The 23,551-nt window shown below is 43.0% G+C and overlaps 1 protein-coding gene across 4 annotated transcripts; it reads right to left on the bottom strand.

Annotated features, from left to right (window-relative positions):
* Positions 1-1,877: 1,877 nt before the first annotated feature.
* Positions 1,878-21,738, bottom strand: LOC131744766 (zinc finger protein 814-like). 4 transcript variants are annotated; one of them, XM_059044599.2, is made up of 3 exons: positions 21,451-21,738; positions 18,759-18,888; positions 1,878-6,690 (listed from the first exon to the last, which is right to left on the bottom strand). In XM_059044599.2, the coding sequence occupies exons 1-3, from the start codon at positions 21,484-21,486 to the stop codon at positions 3,863-3,865; spliced, it is 2,994 nt and encodes a 997-aa protein (XP_058900582.1). In that variant the 5' UTR covers positions 21,487-21,738; the 3' UTR covers positions 1,878-3,862. The 4 variants fall into 4 exon arrangements, with proteins under 4 accessions (XP_058900582.1, XP_066875939.1, XP_066875941.1 ...); XM_067019838.1 differs by lacking the exon at positions 21,451-21,738 and adding an exon at positions 10,433-10,617 and having other exon boundaries at positions 1,889-6,690; positions 18,759-18,841; XM_067019840.1 differs by lacking the exons at positions 18,759-18,888; positions 21,451-21,738 and adding exons at positions 10,433-10,617; positions 18,133-18,212 and having other exon boundaries at positions 1,889-6,690.
* Positions 21,739-23,551: the final 1,813 nt, after the last annotated feature.

Below are 23,551 nucleotides of genomic sequence, written 5' to 3'. Positions count from 1 at the left end.
GTTTGGTAATACAATGAGATAAAATTCTGCATTTATGCTACTCCCAATAGTTCAAGATTCAGGAGACCATTCACATACATGCTTCACCTTTGAACAACGCAGCCACTGTACTATACTAAAATAGCATGTTTCTTTGTTCCCTTCTGACACTGATGGTGTCAAAGATAAACAAAACCAAGGCTTCCCTGGTGGTGCAGTGGTTGAGAATCTGCCTGCTAATGCAGGGGACACAGGTTCGAGCCCTGGGCTGGGAGGATCCCACATGCCGCAAGGCCCGTGAGCCACACTACTGAGCCTGCACATTTGGAGCCTGTGCTCTGCAACGAGAGGCCGCGATATTGAGAGGCCCGTGCACCGCAATGAAGAGTGGCTCCCGCTTGCCACAACTAGATAGCCCTTGAAATGAAGACCCAACACAGCAAAAATAAATAAATTAATAAACTCCTACCCCCAACATCTTCTTTTTTTAATAAAAAAAAAGATAAACACAACCAGATGTTAGTTGAAATGATAAAAACAACAATGGAAAAAAAACGTTTTATTCAATAACTACTGACAGCAGGAAAGAGTTGAACTCCATGGTAATTTCTGCAGAGGTGATCAGGTGTTTTAAGTGGAGAATGAGAGGGACTTCCCTGGTGGCCCAGTAGTCAGGAATTCGCACTTCCACTCCAGGGGGCATAGGTTCAATCCCTGGTTGGGGAACTAAGATCCAGCATGCAGTGTGGCAGAGCCAAAAAAAAAAAAAAAAAAAAAAACCCTGTGAGATTAAAAATATATATATATATAAATTTTTAAATAAAGGGAGAATGAGAAAACAGGGAAGATGGGAGCTCAGTATTCACATAACTGAAACATTACCAAGTGTTGGGAAATGTAAACAAGATTAGTGCAGCTGTATGTGACAGGCAGTAATTATGAAAACTAGGATTCTATCCTATCCAAAGAGACTGAGAGACACCAAAGAGACTGAGAGACACCAAAGAGACTGAGAGACAGAGGCCTAATTAATCCTGATGATTACATTTCAATGGATTAGCTCTCAGCTCTGTGAGAAACATACATATAATTATAAACTCTTCATAGTAAATGCTGAAAAAAAGAGGCTGGTGGGGGGGTGCCATTCATCAAGTTTACTTAGAACTAAGTAAATTCTCCTAGCAGATTAATCTGAAACTGTATAGTACATGTGTCTATTACACTGTGTGTAACAAAAACATTGAAAAAAAATCAAGATATGTTGTTCGAGTACTGAAAGCAATTATTCCATAAAGCAGTAAAATGGGTATCTTTGTTGTTTCACTGTCCTACTCGTTAAAGAAAAGGAAAATCGTCAATGAATCAAAGAATAAGCAGAAGAGGGAATTCCCTGGGCAATCCAGTGGTTAGGACTTTCACTGCAAGGGCCCAGATTCAATCCATTTGATGAAATAAGATCCTAAAAGCTATGCAGTGTAGCCAAAAAAAAACAAAAAAAACCCAAAAAAAAAACAGCAGAAGACAAAACGAGACATTTAACCAAAGACAGCAAATATAAATCTGAAAAGATGCTAACCATGAATCCTTAGGGAAATTCAATTCAAACAGTGAGAGAGCATAGCAAACTCATAAAAAGAGTTAAAATAAAAAACGACTGACCAACTAATTATTCACAAAGATGTGGAGGAAATGGAACCTTCATACAACTGCTGGTACGAATACAAAAAAATACACAACACTGTAAATCAACTAGACTCCAATAAAAATTTTTTTAAAAACGAGAAAATACCATAAGTAGCAACTTCTTAGTTTCTTCAAAAGCTAAACGTTCACCTAACTTTGTGATTCAAGCACTGCAATCAAATTTTTTGGCCAAAAGATAAAAGAAACAAATATCCAGATTAAGAACTGTACACAAATGCTTGCACAAGTTTATTATCAACAGTCAAAACATGGAATTAACCCAAATAGCCATAAACAGGTGAATGGATAAATACTGTTATATCTAATGGTAAGAATATTACCCCCAAAAATAAAAAAAGAGCTCCTCATTTAACATCATTGATGAACCTCAAAATAATCATAAAACACAAAACGAGGAGAAAACAAAAGTAAACATTTTAGGATTCCATCATGTAAATTATAAAAATCGCAAGGGTATCTATTACAAGGAGAAATAAATCAATGGTTGCTTGGAGGGCTGTGAAGGGCAGGGACACAGAGATTATAAAAGGACATCGAGCAAATAAGTCATTATCATTATCACAGTCATTATCATGACTGTGATGTTTTCACAAGCATCATGTGTATGTCAAAACTTATCAAATACTTCACTTTAAATACGTGTACTTTACTACATGTAAATTACACCTAAGTAAAGTTTTTAAAAAACACTTCAAGATAAACAAAATCTGTATGCCCCACTTCTTCGGAAAATAGATTTGACAGCCCTATACTGACTCCACCATCTTTCTGTCATGCTCTCTGGGCATCATCTTGTCTCAGTGGCAGCAAATATAGTGAGCAATAAAGAACATTCCCACCTGAAGTCAAACAGGAATGCTGTCTGGGTCACAAGAGCCACATCTGTGGACTAGATCCCCTTTTTTCTCTTTCTTCCTGCCTGGGCAGTAATGGCCTTGAGGTGAATATTACAGAGGCTAAAGGAATCCACAAAACCTTTCAATTATTTTTATTTTCTCTGATGACTTCAGCTATACAAGATAAACACACCTGGAGGTACTGAGATTTGTGTACAAACTGATTCTCCAGTCATTTTTACACTGACACACTAGTAGGCTGCAGCCTCCTCCTCTCCCTAGTAAACCAGTTTCTGTACCAATTATGGTTTCCCCTGGACCCAAAATGGTCTTTGAACCTGTGACACTAGGCCAATAAATTGTGGCTATCAGGGAATATGGCTCTCTGTAGACCTGGGGAAGATAATCCCTGAACAGTGCTGAAATGCCCTGTGACCTCTCCTTTGAGGAAGGGAAAAAATTCATTCTGCTTCCAAAGCTCTTGAGATTCTCACAGCTGCCGCTTCTCAGGGACATCTCGGAGACTCCTAAAACACAAAGCCTCCAGGCTTCAAATGAAAACCAGAAATCCCTGCTGTCTTTCCTAGGAGGCAGTGGGCAGCAATGCAAATTTGGTCATAACTGGCAAGCTACTGTCTGCCATCATACCGTCCCTCCTCAGACACAGAAATTTTGAGACCCCTAAAAATTGTTCTCCCCTTTATGCTTACACAGTACAAACCTGTGTATAAACTACCTGCACAGTTAACAGAACTTCCAGGATTAAAGAGGACGTAAGGAGCTTGTAAGGCCTTGACTATTGTACAAGCCAAAGCAATCTGCAGCAGGCAGTTACCCAGTTCATGATTTGGAAGCTGGAAAAACTTACTACTATCACGTGAGACCAACACATCCCTGTCTTGTCATTCTCTGCCAGCTGCCAGCTGAACTTTTGCTATCTTCTGGGCCAACACTGACCAGGTCCATGTCCAATATAAGTCAGGGAGGAGTGAAAGCTGATGCCATAAAGGTTCAGGTGACTCCTAACTTGGCCAATACACTGGAGGACAGAGGTCAGCTTCCCTGAGCACACCGGGTTGGTGACTGATGCACACTGTGTGAACCTGCAAGGTGGTGGAGGTGAAATGGCCTTGACACCAGAGATGGAAGTGACATAAATCTGGGAGGAGCCCTGGACAGGTTAGAGAGTGCAACATAGTCACACGCTTCCCACATAACTGAAACTTGTGGGGAAATCTCCCCACTGTGCATGCTCAAATGTCTGAGTTAATTCAGACATATGGCTCCTCAGTTTCCTCTGGAATCCTTACACAGAACAAGAAAACTGCACATCCCCAGTACATCTAAGACCTTTCTCTAGTGTGAACTCTCTGATGTTGAGAAAGGGTAGATTTTCGCATAAAAAATTTCCCACATTCTCTACACTCATATGGCCTTTCTCCAGTGTGACCTCTCCGATGTTGACTAAATTGGGAACTATCCCTAAAGGATTTCCCACACTCACTGCACACATAAGGCCTTTCTCCCGTGTGAACTCTCTGATGGTAGCGGAGTTTAGAGCTAGAGATAAAGGATTTCCCACACTCACTGCACTCATAAGGCCTATCTCCTGCGTGAACTCTCTGATGATAACGAAGGGTGGAACTAGAGGTAAAAGATTTCCCACATTTGCTGCACTCATAAGGCCTTTTGCCTGCATGAACTCTCTGATGATAAGAGAGGGTGGCACTACTAGTAAAAGATTTCCCACACTCACTGCACACATAAGGTCTCTCTCCTGTGTGAACTCTCTGGTGTCGAATCAGTATGGAGCTATTGGTAAAAGATTTCCCACACTCATTGCACTGATAAGGCTTTTCTCCCCTGTGAACTCTCTGATGATAACCAAGGCCAGAGATAGAGGTAAAAGACTTCCCACATGCACTACACTCATAAGACCGTTCTCTATTATGAATTTTCCGGTGTGTTGAGAGGGAAGATTTTTGGCTAAAAGATTTCCCACATTCACCACACTCATAAGGTCTTTCTCCAGTGTGAGCTCTCCGGTGTTTATTGAATTGTGATCTATCCTTAAAGGATTTCCCACATTCACTGCACTCATAAGGCCTTTCTCCAGTGTGCACTCTGTGATGATAACGGAGGCTGGCACTAAAAGTAAAAGATTTCCCACATTCACTGCATTCATAAGGCCTTTCTCCTGTGTGAACTCTCTGATGATAACGCAGGGTAGAACTAGAGGTAAAAGATTTCCCACATTCACTGCATTCATAAGGCCTTTTTCCTGCATGAACTCTCTGATGATAACAAAGGGTGGAGCTGGAGGTAAAGGATTTCCCACATTCACTGCACACGTAAGGCTTTTCTCCTGTGTGAACTCTCTGGTGTTGAATGAGTGTCCACCTATTGTTAAAAGATTTCCCACATTCACTACAGTTGTAAGGCCTTTCTCCTGTGTGAACTCTCTGGTGTAAAAGAAGGTTATTTCTTCGGATAAAGGATTTTCCACATTCACTACACTCATAAGGCCTTTCTCCAGAATGAACTCTCTGATGGTATTGGAGGTCAGACCTAGAGATAAAAGATTTCCCACATTCACTGCACTCATAAGGCCTTTCTCCTGTGTGAATTCTCTGATGATAACGGAGGGCAGAGCTAGTGGTAAAAGACTTCCCACATTCATCACACCCATAAGGCCTTTCCCCAAGGTGACCTCGTTCATGATACTGGAGGGTGGAGCTACAAGAAAAAGATTTCCCACATTTATTGCACGCATAAGGCTTTTCTCCTGTGTGAATTCTCCGGTGTCGAATGAGTGTCCACCTATTGTTAAAAGATTTCCCACATTCACTGCACTCATAAGGTCTTTCTCCAGTGTGTACTCTGTGATGATAACGAAGGCTAGAGCTAAAGGTAAAAGATTTCCCACATTCACTACACTCATAAGGCCTTTCTCCTGAGTGCACTCTTAGGTGTATAATTAGGTTATTTTTTCGGGTAAAGGACTTCCCACATTCACTACACTCGTAAGGTCTTTCTCCAGTGTGAACTCTGTGATGATAACGGAGAGCAGTACGAGTGATAAAAGATTTCCCACATTCACTGCACTCATGAGGCCTTTCTCCAGAATGAACTCTCTGATGGTAACGAAGGTCAGAACTAGAGATAAAAGATTTCCCACAATCACTGCACACATAAGGTCGTTCTCCTGTGTGAGATCTCTGATGATAACTGAGTGCAGACATAGAAGTAAAAGATTTCACACAGTCACTACACTTATAAGGCCTTTCTCCAATTTGAAATCTCCCATGTGGAATGAACACTGAGCTATGGCTAAAAGACTTCGAACATTCACTGCACACATAACTGTTTTCTCCACTGTGCCATGGATGGGGATAAATGAGGACAGATTTGTGGCTTAAAGATTTCCCACATTTGCTGCACTTGTACTGCCTTGCCCCAGTATGAATTCTTCGATGTTGACAGAGGGTTGAGCTTTGCCTAAAAGATTTTCCACATTCACCACATACATGAAGCTTTTTTCCAGTGTGGATTCTCTGGTGCAGAACAAATGAGGATTTGTACTTGAATGCTTTCCCACATTCACCGCACACAAAACACTGTCTTCCAGTGTGGACACCATGGTCCTGAACAAGTGTGTGTTTGGGGCTGAGGGCTTTCTTGCATTCTCCCCAGGTGTGACGGCTTTTCCTGCCTTGTGAAGTTGACCCACACTGGGTGACTGTGTTTGGCTTCTCCACAGTATGAGTGGCCTGTTGCTGTAGATGTCCCACGATGGTTGGGAAGTCCTTTTCAAACTCGCCACAGCACAATGGCTTCTGTGACACATGGAATCTGCAGCTCTTCACAAACGAGGCCTCATCCACACTGCTTCTGAGGGTTTTCTTTTCCATGTGCTGCTCTTGGTGCTGCTGAAAGTTTGCACTAAAACAAAATCGTTTTGCACATGCTCCACACCTCAAAAGTTTCTGGCTGTGTTGTGTTTCCTGGCACTCAGCCAAGTGGAAAACGTTTCTCAAGACTGGACCACACATCTCACAGGGGTGTGTGTTCTGGGAAGACAAAGCTGCCTTGGGAGTCCTAGCCTGTGACACTCCTAGAGAAGCGATCTGTTCAAAAGGTGTCTCTGCATCCTCTGTGCCACAGCAGCAACCTGAACAGAAAGAAATGCTGGTCAAGTACATGTCGACTATAGGGAAGGGTCAAGTTCATCACAGATGTGCATCTGTCTCATCTAGATATTAGTCTATGAGATGCTTTTCATGATACAGAAGTTGGAATTCAGTTCAAAGAACAGCCGATTGTTTTGCATTACTGAGCCTCAAGATCACAGAATAGTGGAGACCTCACCAGGGGAAGGAAACAAAAGACAGGGTGTGACAAAAGGAAGAGAGGCAGGGTCTACAACTCATTTCTCTCCCAACGGCTTCTTGCAGAATTTTTCTGCTGCTGATGTGAGACTGGGTAGAAACGTGCATCTAAGCCCATTAATATCCCACAGCAACATATTAGCTGCTATTCAAAGTCAATTTAGGGAAATGTGAACGTATCACAACACAACCAATGTTGGTGAGTACTACTGAAAGAGTGGTGAGAGAAATGGGGGAGATGTGGAGTCCAGAGAGGTGGAAATTATCCCTGGGCTGCAAGTCACAGTAGGAATCACAAGTAGTAGAACTAACAAGTCAGCCAAGTGTTAACAGTGGAAAAGGAAAGATAGAAGTAAGTTATAACCACTGGAAATGGCACCTAAACCCTGGTTGAAAAAAGATAGATTTCTGGTATGATCTGAACACAGCCTGATGTCATACTCTCCTCAGCTGCCAATCACCAGGACCAGGCCTCCTCTGAGCCCACCATGCAATGACTGGAGTCATATCCACCCTGGCACATCTGTAAGCCCTAGTTAAGCAACTACATGGTACATGCAGGATACAAATCCTAAGATAAAAACAGGACAGATGAATGACTTCTACTGTCACAGACCAACTCGGCACATAACAGACCCAGAAAACCGATCTAGAAGTGATGTCAGCATAACAGCAGAGGACACCAGCCTTCACCACCAACCAAAAACAGACAGCTAATCGCAAACGAAATTGGCCCTTGGAGGACTCAGAAATCCAATTAAGACACTGCAGCAACACAATGGAAATTGAAAAGTAGAATAACCACACAAAAAAAGATCACTGGGGGGCTTCCCTCGTGGTGCAGTGGTTAAGAATCTGCTTGCCAATGCAGGGGACATGGGTTCAAGCCCTGGTCCAGGAAGATCCCACATGCCGTGGAGCAACTAAGCCTGTGAGCCATAACTATTAAGCCTGTGCTCTAGAGCCTGTGAGCCACAACTACTGAGTCCAAGTGCCACAACTACTGAAGCCCACGCACCTAGAGCCCGTGCTCCACAAGAGAAGTCACCACAATGAGAAGCCCACACACTGCAACGAAGAGTAGCACTGCTTGACACAACTAAACAAAGCCCACATGCAGCAACAAAGACTCAACTCAGTCAAAAATAAATACATAAATAAATTTTTTTAAAAAAAAGGATCGCTGGGAACATCAGCTTAACAGACACGTGGAGATGGAAACAAGATGAATGGTGGGAACTATGTGTATTAGCCAAATGGTGGCTGCCATCACATTCCCCAACGCTCTGCTCTGCAAAGGACCCTAGTAGCCTTTGCTTCAGAGGACCTCAACAGGCCCCAATACAGCTGCAGATCCCACTGTCTGCATGGCAGAGGAGGGCAAGTGTTTATAGGTGTGGACACCAGCTGCCTGCTCTGCAGAAGGTACTGGCAGCTCTTTCAATAAAGTAACTAATAGCCATGACCACGGGGGACCTGCCAGAGAACAATATGCCAAATCACCCCTGTTCCCCCCAAAATAGCTACTGCTCTATTTCAAAACCATGGCTGACACCCCCATAAATCCTGCACACGCCCTAAACCCCAGAGCCCCAGATGTGCCATGGATGCCCGCATTCCATAACCTGACTCCACAGCTGTCACCTGAATGCCCGTCTCAGGCACCAGATTCATGGCCACTATGGGTGAGCTAGTTCCTCAGACCGCAGACACTTCTGTGTGCACCCATACTCCAGTCAAGCCTCCACCACTGCTCAGTGTGAGACTGCATCTCACAAAGCAAAGTCAACACTGCTGCAGGCTGTTCTGTGTCTGGGACCCTACAACTGCTACTGCTCTGCATTTATTCACACCCTAGAATCCAGATCTATATCTGCTCCACAGTGCCCGCACATCAGACACCGATGCCATCACCCCCATGAAGCACCACCCCCAACCAAGAGCCAGACTTACCAACAAGAGGGAACCCCTCAGTCAAAACATTTCCCTTGGGAGAAAGAGATCAGGCGATCCCAAGCAGTCTTCTCTACTACTGTGGATACCCACAACTTTAGCTATTGATGACCCCTGCAATCTTTGCTGACACTGATCTCAGTTGACAGAGCTGGACAGACTCTAAGCCCCTGGGCCTTGTTGTAGTTGGAACAGCAACTACCCATCAAGCTGGCATAATAACACCCAGAAAAAGGTGAAGATCTTCCCCACCTAAACCTTACGTAAAGTCTAAAAGAAATGACTGCTCAGTGAAATGTACTAACATCAAAGCAAGGCTACATGAAACACACACAAAATAATCAAGGAAACATGACACCCCCCAAAGGAACATAATAAGTTATTAACTGCCCCAAAGAAAGGGAGATCTATAAGCTGTCAGACAAGAAATTCACAATAACTATTTGTTTTGTTTGTTTGTTTGTTTTTCAGTACGTGGGCCTCTCACTGTTGTGGCCTCTCCCGCTGCGGAGCACAGGCTCCGGACACGCAGGCCCAGCAGCCATGGCTCACGGGCCCAGCCACTCCGTGGCATGTGGGATCTTCCCGGACCGGGGCACGAACCCACATACCCTGCATTGACGGGCGGACTCTCAACCACTGTGCCACCAGGGAAGCCCAATAATTGTTTTTTGTTTTTTGTTTCTTTTTTCTTGGCCACATCACGAAACACGCAGGATCTTAGTTCCCTGACCAGGGATCGAACCCATGCCCCCAGCAGTGGAAGCACAGAGTATTAACCACTGGACCACCAGGGAAGTCCCTCACAATAATTGTTTTAATGAAGCTCAGTGAGCTAGTAGAAAACACAGACAACCAACAAAATAAGGAAAACAATATGCAAACAAAATAAGGTTTCAAACAGAGAGACAGAAAACATGAAAAAGAACCAAACAGAAATTATGGTGAAGAGTATGATGAACAAAACGAAAAACACAGTAGCGCATCAATAGCTAACTTGATAAATCAAAACAATGAATATGAAACTGAAGGTAGGTCTTTGAAATTATCCAAAGGAGAAAAAAGACAAAACAACTAAAAAGAGTAAACAAAAAAAACTACATGAATTATGCGACATTGTGAAACAAAACAATATTTGCATAATGTGAGCCCTAGAAGGAGTAGAGAGAGAGGAAGGGGCAGAAAATTTATTTAAAGAAATAATGGATGAAAATTTTCCAAATCTGGGAAAAGTGGACATTCAGGTACATGATGCTCAGAAGTCCCCAACAGATTCAATTCACAGAGGACTTCACCAAGACACATTAATATAAAACTCAAAAAGTAATGATAAAGAGAATTTTAAAAGCTGCAATAAAAAAGAAAAACCTCATACAAGGGAACCCCCATAAAGTTTTCTTAGCTGAAACATTGCATACCATGAGAGTGAGATGATAGGTTCTAAATGCTGGGGTGGGGGAAAAATATTGCAAACCAAGAATACTTAACCAGCAATACTATTCTTCAGTAACAAGGAAGAAAGACTTTCTCAGACAAACAGAAACTGAGGAATTTCATCACCACTTGACGTACCTGACCAGAAATGCGAAAGACTAAAGAATTCTTCCAGGGCTTCCCTGGTGGCGCAGTGGTTGAGAGTCCGCCTGCCGATGCAGGGGACGTGGGTTTGTGCCCCGGTCCGGGAAGATCCCACATGCCGCGGAGCGGCTGGGCCCATGAGCCATGGCCACTGAGCCTGTGCGTCCGGAGCCTGTGTGCTGCAATGGGAGAGGCCACAGCAGTGAGAGGCCCATGTACCACAAAAAAAAAAAAAAAAAAAAGAATTCTTCCAGATGAAATAAAAGTATGCTAACTAGGGACTTCCCTGGTGGTCCAGTGGCTAAGACTCCATGCTCCCAATGAAGGGGGCCTGGGTTCGATCCTTGGGCAGGAAACTAGATCCCACATAGTGCAACAAAGATAAAAGATCCTGCATGTTGCAACTAAGACCCAGCACAGTCAAAAAAAAAAAAAAAAAAAAGTATGCTAACTACTAACATGAAATCCTATGAAAATATAAACCACACGGGTCAAGATAAGTATACAGTCAAATTCAGAATACTCTAATACTGTAAAACTGTGTTAGTCACTCAACTCAACTACAAAGGATAAAAAACAAGAGTATTAAAAACAACTATACCCACAATAACTGTTGATGGTTACCCAATACACAGTATAAAAACGTGTAAATTGTGACATCAAAAACATAAAATGCATCTGTGGGTGAAGTATAAAAGTAGATTTTTTTGTAAGAGATTGAAGTTACATTGTTATCAGCATAAAATAGAACGCTATAAGATGTTTTATATAAGCTTTATGGTAACCACAAAGCAAAAACCTATAGTAGACACAAAAGACAAGGAGTAAGAATAAAAGTATATTACCACAGGGACTTCCCTCGTGGTGCAGTGGTTAAGAATCCACCTGCCAATGCAGGGAACACGGGTTTGAGCCCTGGTCCAGGAATATCCCACATGCCACAGAGCAACTAAGCCCGTGTGCCACAACTGCTGACCCTGCGCTGTAGAGCCCACGAGCCACAACTACTGAAGCCCGCGTACCTAGAGCCCGAGCTCCGCAACAAGAGAAGCCACCGCAGTGAGAAGCCCGCACACTACCAACGAAGAGTAGCCCCCGTTCGCCACAACTAGAGAAAAGCCCACACCCAGCAACAAAGACCCAATGCAACCAAAAATAAATAAATTTAAAAAAAAAGAGTTGGTACTTTAAAAAAAAGTATATTACCACAGAAAATCATCAAGTCACAAAGGAAGACAGCAAGAGAAGAAGAAAGAAACTACAAAACAGCCATACAATAATAAGATGGCAACAGTAGGTCCTAAAAATATTCTCCAATCAAATGACATATAGTGGCTGAACAGAAAAACAAAAACAAACAAAAAAAACCTCAACTATATGCTGCCTACAATAGAGTAACTTCAGCCTTAAGGACACACACAGGCTGAAGGTGAAAGAATTGAAAGAGATATTCCACGCAAATGGAACTCAGAAGAGAACAGAGTAAGCTATACTTAAGTGAGACAAATAGCCTTTATATCAAAAACTATCACAAGAAGGACTTCCCTGGTGGTACAGTGGTTAAGAATCTGCCTGCCAATTCAGGGGACATGGGTTTGAGCCCTGGTCTGGGAAAATTCCACATGCTGTGGAGCAAGTAAGCCTGTGTGCTACAACTACTGAGCCTGCACTCTATGGTGAGCCACAACTACTGAGCCTGCATGCCACAATTACTGAAGCCCACGTGCCTAGAGCCCGTGCTCTACAACAAGAGAAGTCACTGCCATGAGAAGCTCACACAACGCAATGAAGAGTAGACCCTGCTCACCACAACTAGCGAAAGCCTATGTGCAGCAACAAAGACCCAATGCAGCCAAAAATACATTTATTTTTATTTTTTATTTTTTTTTGCAGTACGAGGGCCTCTCACTGCTGTGGCCTCTCCCATTGCGGAGCACAGGCTCCGGACGCACAGGCTCAGCGGCCATGGCTCACGGGCCCAGCCGCTCCGTGGCATGTGGGATCTTCCCAGACCGGGGCACGAACCCGTGTCCCCTGCATCGGCAGGCGGATTCTCAACCACTGCGCCACCAGGGAAGCCCAATAAATTAATTTTTAAAAAAGAAAAAAAAGATCACTCTTAAAAAAAAACTATCATAAGAGACAAAGTTCATTACATAATGATACAGAAGTTGATTCACCAGGAGTATGTAACAATTATAACTATATACATACGTACCATATATTAAAAATTAAGCAAATATGACCAGATCTGAAGGCAGAAATTTTTTTTTTTTTTTTTTTTTGGCCATGCCATACGGCATGCAGGATGCTAGTTCCCCAACCAGGGATCAAACCTGTGCCCCCTGTAGTAGAAGCAGAGTCTTAACCACTGGACTGCCAGGGAAGTCCCAGCAAAAGAATATTAACACATTTTTTACTAGAGATGCATTAATATATCTTTTGTTACTCAAACATTATTGACCAGTGACATATCAATACGTTTTTAGAGAGTGACACAATTAACATCACCGTGCGAAGCTGTTAGAACTTAAAATTGATCAAGGGTTCATTATACAACTTATTATCATCATTATCTTTCACATTTTGCTCCATTAGGCTTTTGTTCCAACCTTGTGTACGTTATAAATGGAAGGTTATTACCATAAAATTTTCAAAAATGATGAATCTCAAAATTGAGTGAAGAAGAATTTTTTGGTGAATTTTATGCAAATACTTTGTCTGAGCGACATATATACTAGTGTCTCAGAAAATGACAGTTCTTCAGAATATAATTCTGATTCAGACGATGTGAATACTAGACCAACAAAGACAAAAAATCCTTAGTAATTGACTCTACTGTGGAAAGTGAAAATGAAACTCAAGAATGCTCCTTTGCTTCTACGTAAGAGTGGATTGAAAACAACATTTCACAAAAACTAGAAGACTTTACAGGTGTGTCAAGTGTAACTACTGAATGTAATAACCCGCAAAGTGTTAGTGAAATAACAGAATTAATGTTTGGTAATGACTTTTTCGAGTTGGTCACTTCTCAAACAAACTTATATCACCAACAGAATAAAAATCATATAAAAAGTATGATAAGGCTTTAAAATGGACTAATGTAACCAACAGTGACATGAAGAAGCCTCTTGGATTAATAATTTTGATGAGACAAATAAGAAAGTCACAGTGGAAAGAATACTGGTCGACTGATCCCTTACTTGAAACACCTATCTTACCAAAGATTAGGATGAGGAGAAGAAGGTTCAAACAAATAATGACATTTCTTCACTTTAACCATAACTCGGAAACTCCACTTCCTGCAGACAGAATTTCAAAAATTAAACCTTTTTTGGCTTATTTTCTACCAAAATCTCATCCACTTCCTGCAGACAGAATTTCAAAAATTAAACCTTTTTTGGCTTATTTTCTACCAAAATCTCAATCGATCTATACACCCAAACAAGAGCTATCACTTGATGAGGCAATGATAAAGTGGAGAGGACGACTCAGATTCAAAACCTATAATCCTGAAAAATTTACAAAATATGGAATTTTGGTCAGGATGCTTAACGGAAGTGAAACTGGATATATATGCAACCATGAGATTTACATGGGTGAAGGAAAGAAACTGCAAGAAACAATATTGTTGGTCCTACAACCTTGGTTCATGGCACCATATTTACCAAGACAATTATTAGAACAGTCTGTCCGTATCTGTAATGTTGTTGAAAAATAAAACCAGAGTTTGTAGGACTATAAGAGAGAATCATGGTCTACCAAAGCAATTAAAGGATAAATCTAAAAATCTACAGAGGGTAGAAATGACAGTCTTAAAGAAGGGAGAAGTGATTCTTCTCATACGGAAAGACAAGACGTTAGTTTGCATGGTAACAACTATTCATGACACCTCCATAGCATCTACAGGAAAGGAAGACAGAAAGACTGGCCATCAGATAACTAAGCCCACTAGTATGTTAGAGTATAATAAATATATGAAAGGAGTTGATCGATCTGATCAGTATCTGGCAAACTTCAATATCCTCTGGAAAACTCGAAAATGGTATAAGAAAGTGGGTTTCTAGTTGAGTAACTGCGGTTTATTCAATGTTTTTAAAATTTATTGCAGCCTTAATGCACAGAATAAAATGACTTACAAGCAATTTTTTAAATAAATTTATTCATCTATTTATTTATTTTTGGCTGCCTTGGGTCTTCATTGCTACGCGCAGGCTTTCTCTAGTTGTGGCAAGCAGGGGCTACTCTTCATTGTAGTGCGCGGCCTTCTCACTGAGGTGGCTTCTCTTGTTGTGGAGCATGGGCTCTAGGCGTGAGGGCTTCAGTAGTGTGGCACGCGAGCTCAGTAGTTGTGGCTCACAGGCTCTAGAGCGCAGGCTCACTAGTTGTGGTGCATGGGCTTAGTTGCTCCACTGCATGTGGGATCTTCCTAGACCAGGGATTGAACCCATGTCCCCTGCATTTGCAGGCAGATTCTTAACCACCGCGTCACCAGGGAAGTCCCATAGGCAATTTTTGTCAGCAGTAGCTAGAGAACAGTAACTGACAATTCCGGTGAATGCAGTGGTAGTCCCACACCTGATCCTTCTCGTGGCGTTTCTAAAAGAGCCCCCCAAGAGACTTCCTTGGTGGTCCAGTGGGTTAGACTCCACACTCCCAATGCAGGGGGCCCGGGTTCGATCCCTGGTTGGGGAACTAGATCCCACATTCATGCCGCAACTAAGAGTCTGCATGTTGCAACTAAGAAGTCCACCGTACTGCAATAAGAATCCTGTGTGCCACAACTAAAACATCCCGCATGCAGCAACTAAGACCCGGCGCAGACAAAATAAATAAAATAATAAATAAATATTTTTAAAATAAACAAATAAAAGCGCCTCCCCACAAAGATTCACCTTGTTGACTACCAGGTAAAAGAAAAGAACATATTGTAGAGGAAATAATGCCCACAGGGCAAAAAAAAAAAAAAAAAAAAAAAGCCTCCAGAAAGTATAGAGTCTTCTCTTCCAGGGAAAAGCACAGTGAAACACAGTGTATTTGTAATAGATGTTCTGTTCCCCAGCACACAGGTTCCTGCTATACTGCCTATCACACTCTAACAAAGTATTAGAATGCTTTAGTAAGATATGTACAAAATTTCAAATAAATACATTAAGTGCAAAAAAAGTTGTTGATATTTACTCAAACTAACAAATTGCTGGCCACAGGCATTAGTTTCTGAAAAAATCCTCTGGTCAATAATGTGTTAATAGGGCACTTAAATATCCCCCTTTCAACACAGGTGGATATCCAGATAGAAAGTAAGGGTATCTTTGAATTGAACAACACTTTAGTCCAAATGAATGTAACAGATGTATAGAGAACATTCCATCCTATTACAGCAGAATACATACTCTTCTCAAGTGCATATAGAATATTCTCTAGGATAGATTATGTGTTATGTCAAACAAGTCTTAACAAATTTCAGAAGACTCCAAACATATCAAGTAACTTTTCCTAACACAATGGATAACACTAGAAACCAGCAACAGGAGGAAAGCTTAAAAATTCAGATATGTGAACATTAAACAATATGCTCCTGGCCAATCAATCGGTCAAAGGAAAAAATCAACAGGAAAATCAAATGTACCTTCAGAAAAACAAAAATAGAAACAAAACATATAGAATGTGCAAAAGCAGTTTTAAGAGAAAAGTTTAGAGCAATAAATGCCAGCATTAAGAAAAAAATCAAGTTTAGAGCAATAAATGCCAGCATTAAGAGCAAAAAATGCCAGCATTAAATAAACAATCAAACTTTACATCTCCAGGAACTACAAAAAGAACAAATTAAGACCAAAGTTAGCAGAACAAAGGAAAAAGTAAAGATCAGAGCAGAGGGGAATTCCCTGGCAGTCCAGTGATTAGTATTACGTGCTTCCACTGCAGGGGGTGCAGGTTCGTTGCCTAGTTGGGGAACTAAGATCCCTGCATGCCACATGGCACAGCCAAAAAAGAAAAAGAAAAAAAAGAAAAAAGAAAGATCAGAGCAGAAATAAACGAAATAGAAACTATAAAACAATAAGAGATTAACAATACTAAGAACTAGTTTTGTTTAAAGATAAATAAAACTGACAAATCTTTCTCTAGACTTCTGAGAGGGAAGACTCAAACAAATTAACAGAGAAATAAAAGAAACAGATATATTTCTAGAAACATACAACCTACCAAACCTGAATCATAAAGAAATAGAAAATTTGAATAGACCAATAACAAGTAAGGAAATTGAACCAGTAAGCAAAAATCTTCCAACAACAGAAACAGGCCATGACCAGATAGATTTCATTGATGAAATTTATATTTTAATATGTAAAACATTGATATATAAGGTACTCTACAACTCAAAAGGAAAAGAACAACCTGATTAAAAAGTGGACATTTTAACAAAAATAAAATAGCTGAATAGACATTTTATCAAAGATCTACAAATGGCTAACAGGTATATGAAAAAATGTTCCTCTTCACTAATCATCTCACTGATCATCAGGAAAATGCAAATCAAAACCACAATGAGCTATCACCTCAGATCTGATAAGTCAGTTACTATCAAAAGAGCAGAGGGAAAAAAAAAGAGCAGAGATAACAAGTATTGGTGAGGGCATAGATATAAGGGAACCCTTCTTTGTCCACTGTGGTTGGAATTTTTTAAAAATAAATAAGGACAAAATCATAGAAACAGAGAGTAAAATACCAGGAGCTGGGGAATATGGGAAATGGGGAGATGTTAGTCAAAAGGTACAAATGTTCAGTTAAGATTAATAAGTTCTGCAGATGTAACGTATGGCATGGTGACTATAGTTAACAATCATGTTGTATACTTGAACTTTACTTAAAGTAGATTTTAAGCATTCTTACCAAAATAGTAACAAAAATAATAACAACAATAATGTAACTTTATGAGGTGACAGATATTTTATTAACTTCCAATGTGCCAATTATTTCACAATGTACAGATATACCAAGTCATCACTTGTATGCATCAATATATACAATTTTCGAGCTTCCCTGGTGGCACATTCTTAAATCCGCCTGCCAATGCAGGGGACACAGGTTCAAGCCCTGGTCTGGGAAGATCCCACATGCCGTGGAGCAACTAGGCCCGTGAGCCACAACTACTGAGCCTGTGCTCTAGAGTCCACAAGCCACAACTACTGAGCCCGCGTGCCACAACTACTGAAGCCTGAGTGCCTAGAGCTTGTGCTCTGCAATAAGAGAAGCCACCTCAATGAGAAGCCCGCACACCACAACGAAGCGTAGCCCCCACTCGCCGCAACTAGAGAAAGAACGCACACAGCAACAACAACCCAATGCAACTAAAAATAAATAAATAAATAAATTTACTAAACAAAACAAAACAAAAAAACAACACTACAGGGACTTACCTGGTGGTCCAGTGGGTCAGACTCCGCACTCCCAATGCAAGGGGCCCAGGTTCAGTCCCTTGGGGAACTAGATTCCGCATGCAGGTGACAACTAAGAGCACGCATTCTGCAACTAAGAAGTCTGCACGCCACAACTAAGAATCCACATGCTGCAACTAAAGATCCCACATGCCGCATTGAAGACCCAGTGCAGCCAAAATAAATAAATAAAATAAATAATTTTTTAAAAAAACTTTGGATAAACATATATTTAAAAAATAAATAAACACTACAAACCTTGCAGTAGGACACTGAGAAGTAGCTCATGGTTCACGTAAGTAATGATCATGACAATGTCTGCATGCCTGGCACAGGCAGGCACAAAGAAATGTTAGGTAAATGAGGGGATCAAGGGAGTTCCCTGGCGGTTCAGTGGTCAGGACTTGGTGCTTTCACTGCTGTGGCCCTGGTTCAATCTCTGGTCGGGGAACTAAGATCCCTCAAGCCATGCAGCTCGGCCAAGAGAAGAAAAAAATATATAAAATTAAATTAAATTAAAATAAAAACAAATATAAAAGAAGGGATCAAATCTCAGACACAGAGGTGAAAAGGATCTAGACACACTGACCCAGACAGAGAGGAGGAAGTAAGGTAGAATCCATTAAGCTCAATGCAATACTACTGGCTTGGAATCCTCTTCCTGAAAGTGTTCAGTACAGCAGGTATTGGGGTTGATATTGCAGGAGAAAGAAGAGGGCAGTGCAAACAACCCAGTCCTAGCTACCACAGCAACTACACAGAAAGCTTGAGAAGCAAGTAGTGCCCACAGTTCACATGTAGAAGAACAGAGCACTCCCCTGGGAAAAGGGGGGTGAGGTGGGATACAGCCTAGTCCAAGACACTGGGAAGGCTGTGAGTCTTACCCAGTGAGGATATAAGTGCAAAGTTCTCCAGCATCACATCGAGGTACAGGCGTCTCTGAGTCTCATCAAGGAGCCTCCATTCCTCCCAGGAGAAGTACACAGCAATGTCCTCAAAGGTCACACTGCACTTCTATGAGAGAGACAGAATGAGCTATGAACATTCTCTCTCTAAGATCCCACAATCCATCTCATCACACACCTATCCCACCCTCATCCTCTTCCAGAGCTCTCCACCGAACAGGAATTTCAGGCCTAAGTGCCACTGATGCCACCTATCCCCCAGGGTCTCTTCATTCACTGTGTTCAGCCCTCAACAACACTGGACAGGACAGCACAGAGATGTCATCCAAGCTCTGGTCCTGGCCTGTAGGGTCCCATCCATCCTGTCAATCAATTCCCCTGGGGTCTCTAGGTTGTGACTCACAGACACAACCAAACCTGGGTTCAAGCTTCAACCTTCAGTCCCCAATAACAGGGCCCTGGTGCCATAAGCTAGCACTTCCTATTAGTGTGCCCATCATTCTGTAGACTGTACCTCTCTCATATCTTCAGTCCCCACAGTTGCACTCCCACAATTATGCACGTGCAGAAAACTGCTTTGAAGGCCTCCTTCATACCTTTATTTATCCTTGCTTCAATGTTAACCACCCAGAAGCACATGTGATTACAGATGTCCATGACCCACTTCCACTTTTGTGCTGCACTCCCTGTCCCCTCAGCAGCCACAACTGTCCTCTCTCCCTCAACCTTCCTTGGAATCCTGGCCCTGACGGTGTCCGTTCCAGGCACAGTGACTCTCACAAATGACCATATTTGCCCCAGACCTACCCACCATCAAGATCAAACACACCACACCCCACCAAACCTCACCACAAAATTCTGGTGAACCTGTACATTAGTGAATTAGCAGGATCCCTAGCCTCATCATCGTGTTTCAATTACTCCAATGCCTCCACAGCCATCTCATGTCCATTAATCTCACAAAAGCTTTAGTGGCCTGTCAAACCATTCTCTTCAATTCAGTTACCCATTCTCTTCCACATGGTTACCATGTTCACTTCTATCCTTCACCTGCCTTTGTGTGCTCAGCAACCCTGATCAGGTGTGGAGCAGGGAAACCACTCATCATGCACCCTCCTCTTTCAGACCAGCAAACAGCATTGCCAGGATGACCTGCATTCCCCCACCTAAATGGGATCCACAGCTGCTCCCTGTTCCACACAACAGCCACCTTCTTCCCCAGATTTCCAGACACCCAACTGCTGCCTCCACTTGCTTTCTCTGAAACATCTCATACTCTTGACAGGGCCAAAACAAAACATCTGCTATTCCCAAGTAAAATTAACCTACCATAACTTCCCCATCCCAGTTGATGAAGCTTTCATCCAATTAGCTCCTAAAACCGGAAACACTGGGGTCATCCCTGACTCTTCCCTTTCTCTCCCTCACCCGCAACATCCAAAAATCTACTTGATTCTTCTCAAAACATGGATGGAAAGTCCAACTTCTTTCCCACCTCTGTGGCCACCACCCTGGTCCAACACTCATCTGGATTATAGTAAATGCCTCCTTGGCGGCTCCCTGCCTCTTATATTACTCATACAGTCTGTTCTCTTCTTTGCAGGCAATGGAACTCACTAAGACCTGCATAAGAACCAACCCCTTCCTCTTATCCAAACTTCTCATTATCTCCATAACAGATGTCCAAATTCTTGACAGCCACATTACAGACCTGATTCTTGACACTCAGCTCTTTGTTCCTAATAAAATGGAAACTGACTGTACCCTGTCTCCAGCATAGTCATACCTCGAAACATTTGCACATGTCAGTATCTGGTCCTGTCACAACCTTTCACACGTGTTTATATTGGCTGACAGCAATAACAATACCTCCGTGTAACCCTTGGCCTGCACTCAAGACTGGGCTTGAGGTATCCCCAGGGTCCCCACACCCACGAGCTGAGAAAAAAAGCAAGGAAGACGTTAAAGACACCACAATCCCAGACACCATTTGGGTGGTGTCACGGCCAGTGAGTGACTGGGACATCCTCTCCTTCCATGCATAGGTTTCCTAAGTGCTTTTCATCCTTCAGAAACTACGGAGAGGGGTAGGCAACCAGGGCTGGGCTCCAGATGAGGTCAGGCCTCCCCTGTACCCCGTCCAGCCCTGGATCCCGGTGACCTCGGGCTAAGTGACTAGCTTCTGCGCCTCAGTCCTCAATGCTGCTTCTTACTAGTGCCTTGTGCCTCACTGTCCTTTTCACCCCCATTCTAGTTTGTTCTCTCTTTAATCGGTTTTTGGAAAACTTTTGAAACCCTAATACAGACTGTATTCCTCTTCTGTCCACTACCCTCCATGGCATCCAGGTCCCTCAGAATGAAGGTACAACCTCTCCGCCAGCCAGTCCAGGGGTCACGCTACCACACACTTCCCTGCAGACATCAGACGGACCCCAGGTTTCCCAATACTCCCGGTTCAATCCGACCTCCAAGCCTTTGTACCTGCCGGTCCCTCCGCCTGTCACCCTCCCTCACGCAGCCATCACACTGTCAAAAACAGACCCACCCACGAACGCCCGACCATCCCGGACACCGCGGCCTGAGCTGCGGGCACGTGAGCAGGCGCCCCGCACTCCGGGCTTTAGTGTCTGGTGGGGTGAGGGCGGTGAGGGCCCGGAGAATGAGCGTTTACCTGAGGCGGGGTCCTCAGCGGCGCCGCCGCCGCCATCAGAATCTGGGGGCAGAGCGGGGCCGGTAGCGGCGGGAGAGGCGGGTGGACGCGGGCACGGCGGTGCCTCTCCCGGGCCTGGCGCGGAGCACCCCCGGCGGCGTCGCCGAACTTCAGACCGACCTCTATGCAGCGGGGACAGCGACTCCTCTTGGACCTTCTCAACCCTGTCACCCAAGTTCCGGCCCAGCGCTCCGGAGCGACAACAAATACGAAAGCAGGAAAAATGGCCGCCACGAGGAAGACGCCGGAAGTCCCGCCCCGATGAGATGCGCACGCACGGAAATTCCTTTATCCTGACCTTTTATTGGCTCAACTCGGCGCACTACCTTCTGGGTAGTGTAGTTCCTAGCGTTCTAGAGCCACACCACCCCCGCCCCGGAAAGGTGTTCTCCATCTTGACCACCAGAGAGTGGTCCAAGCGGTACTCTGGGGAGTACTTGAGAGTGGTCATCCAACCTAGACGGAGGGAGGGGCTTTACTCGCTGTGAACTGCAGGAGAAAGACGTAGTTTCACACTCCGTGAAGGTCAGCCTGCTACCAGGGAATAAAATTGAGATGCTCCCAAATCTACTTATCTAAATGGCTATATCATTCCACAGAGTAATTCAGACATAAAATAGTCCATGCATAGTTGGAGACATTGTGCTATTCCTCTTGAAATACGTGTAGCCCGAGGCATTAGTAAGTTTTGTAAGTTCTATTGTGATTGGCTGGGAACAAAGGAAAAGACTGTACAGGGACATGACTGAGAAGAAAGAAGATGGGTGTTTGGCCACCCTGAAACAAACAGGATCTCTGCCTCTGGTTCCCACAGAAAACTCTGCCTTGCCTATATAGTTAGCAATTATGTCCTACCCATTGAGGAACACTTATTTATTTATTTATTTGGTTGCACCGGGTCTTAGTTGCAGCAAGCAGTCTTCTTAATTGCGGCTCACCGGCTCTTTAGTTTCAGCATGTGGGCTCCTTAGTTGTGACATGAGAACTCTTAGTTGCAGCATGCATGTGGGATCTAGTTCCCTGACCAGGAATTGAACCCAGGTCCCCTGCATTGGGAGGGTGGAGTCTTAACCACTGCACCACCAGGGAAGTCCCATTGAGGAACACTTTTATCCTGAGATATACTGAACTCCTTTCAGTAAGCTGACATGTATCTCAGATGGAGACCAACCTAACTAATGCTGTTTTGGCTGGGGTTAGTGACTGCAACTTTCAGAGACACAGCGTGTCTGTATTACCGAACCAGGTTCGTTTGCCCCACATTCAGAGAGTAAAAGGCTGAGACGCTGAGGTTTGCAGCAGAAAAAGGGTTTATTCGTGTGGCATCAAAGAGAGGAGTCAGGAGAACTAGTCTCAGATCCACCTCCCTAACAGCAGGGTGTTGGGATATTTATGGCCTAGAGGAGGAGGGTGGTCTCAGGCCTAGGGAATGTAGCAAGAAAAAAGTGAAGAAATCTGTGTTCTGCACAGGCATATCTGAGCTACATGCTTCTTCATGGGAAGCATATTCAGAAAATGGTGGCATTAGCATGATCTAAGTATGGACACTCACACAGGCCCAGTTGAATGGTTGGTGGTCTTGACCAGTTTGAACTGGACAAGACTAACTGCATGTTCCTGAACAACAATTTAAGGAACTGTTACCATAGCGACCCATACCTCAGAGATGTTATCTATAAGGTTTTGTGATATATTGTCTAAGCTAGGTGAAGCTTGGAGGGTATGTAATTTGCAAAAACAATTAAAGCAAGTTTAGTCAGTGAAGGCAGGTTACAGGATATTATTTATAAAGCAAGTTAGAGTTTCAGGGAACTAACTGATAACTGCCCTTGGTTTCATCTGCTAAGGGAACATCTGAACCCCATGATCTCATGTTGTTGCTGGTAAGTGATTATCATTCTCCAGTGATTGCAGGTACAGCTCTGCAAGGGGAATTGAGATTATCTCAGAAAAACAGTTTGAAATGCAAATATCAGGAAATTAGAAATAGTATTGAGGCATTTGTTCAAAGATAATGTTAGAAATAGCTCTGGGGAAATATGGGATTTTTTTAAAAATAAAT

Source organism: Kogia breviceps, chromosome 18 (assembly GCF_026419965.1).
Source record: "Kogia breviceps isolate mKogBre1 chromosome 18, mKogBre1 haplotype 1, whole genome shotgun sequence".
Classification (NCBI taxonomy): Eukaryota; Metazoa; Chordata; class Mammalia; order Artiodactyla; family Physeteridae; genus Kogia; species Kogia breviceps.
This window is presented reverse-complemented; position numbering and strand designations above follow the sequence as displayed.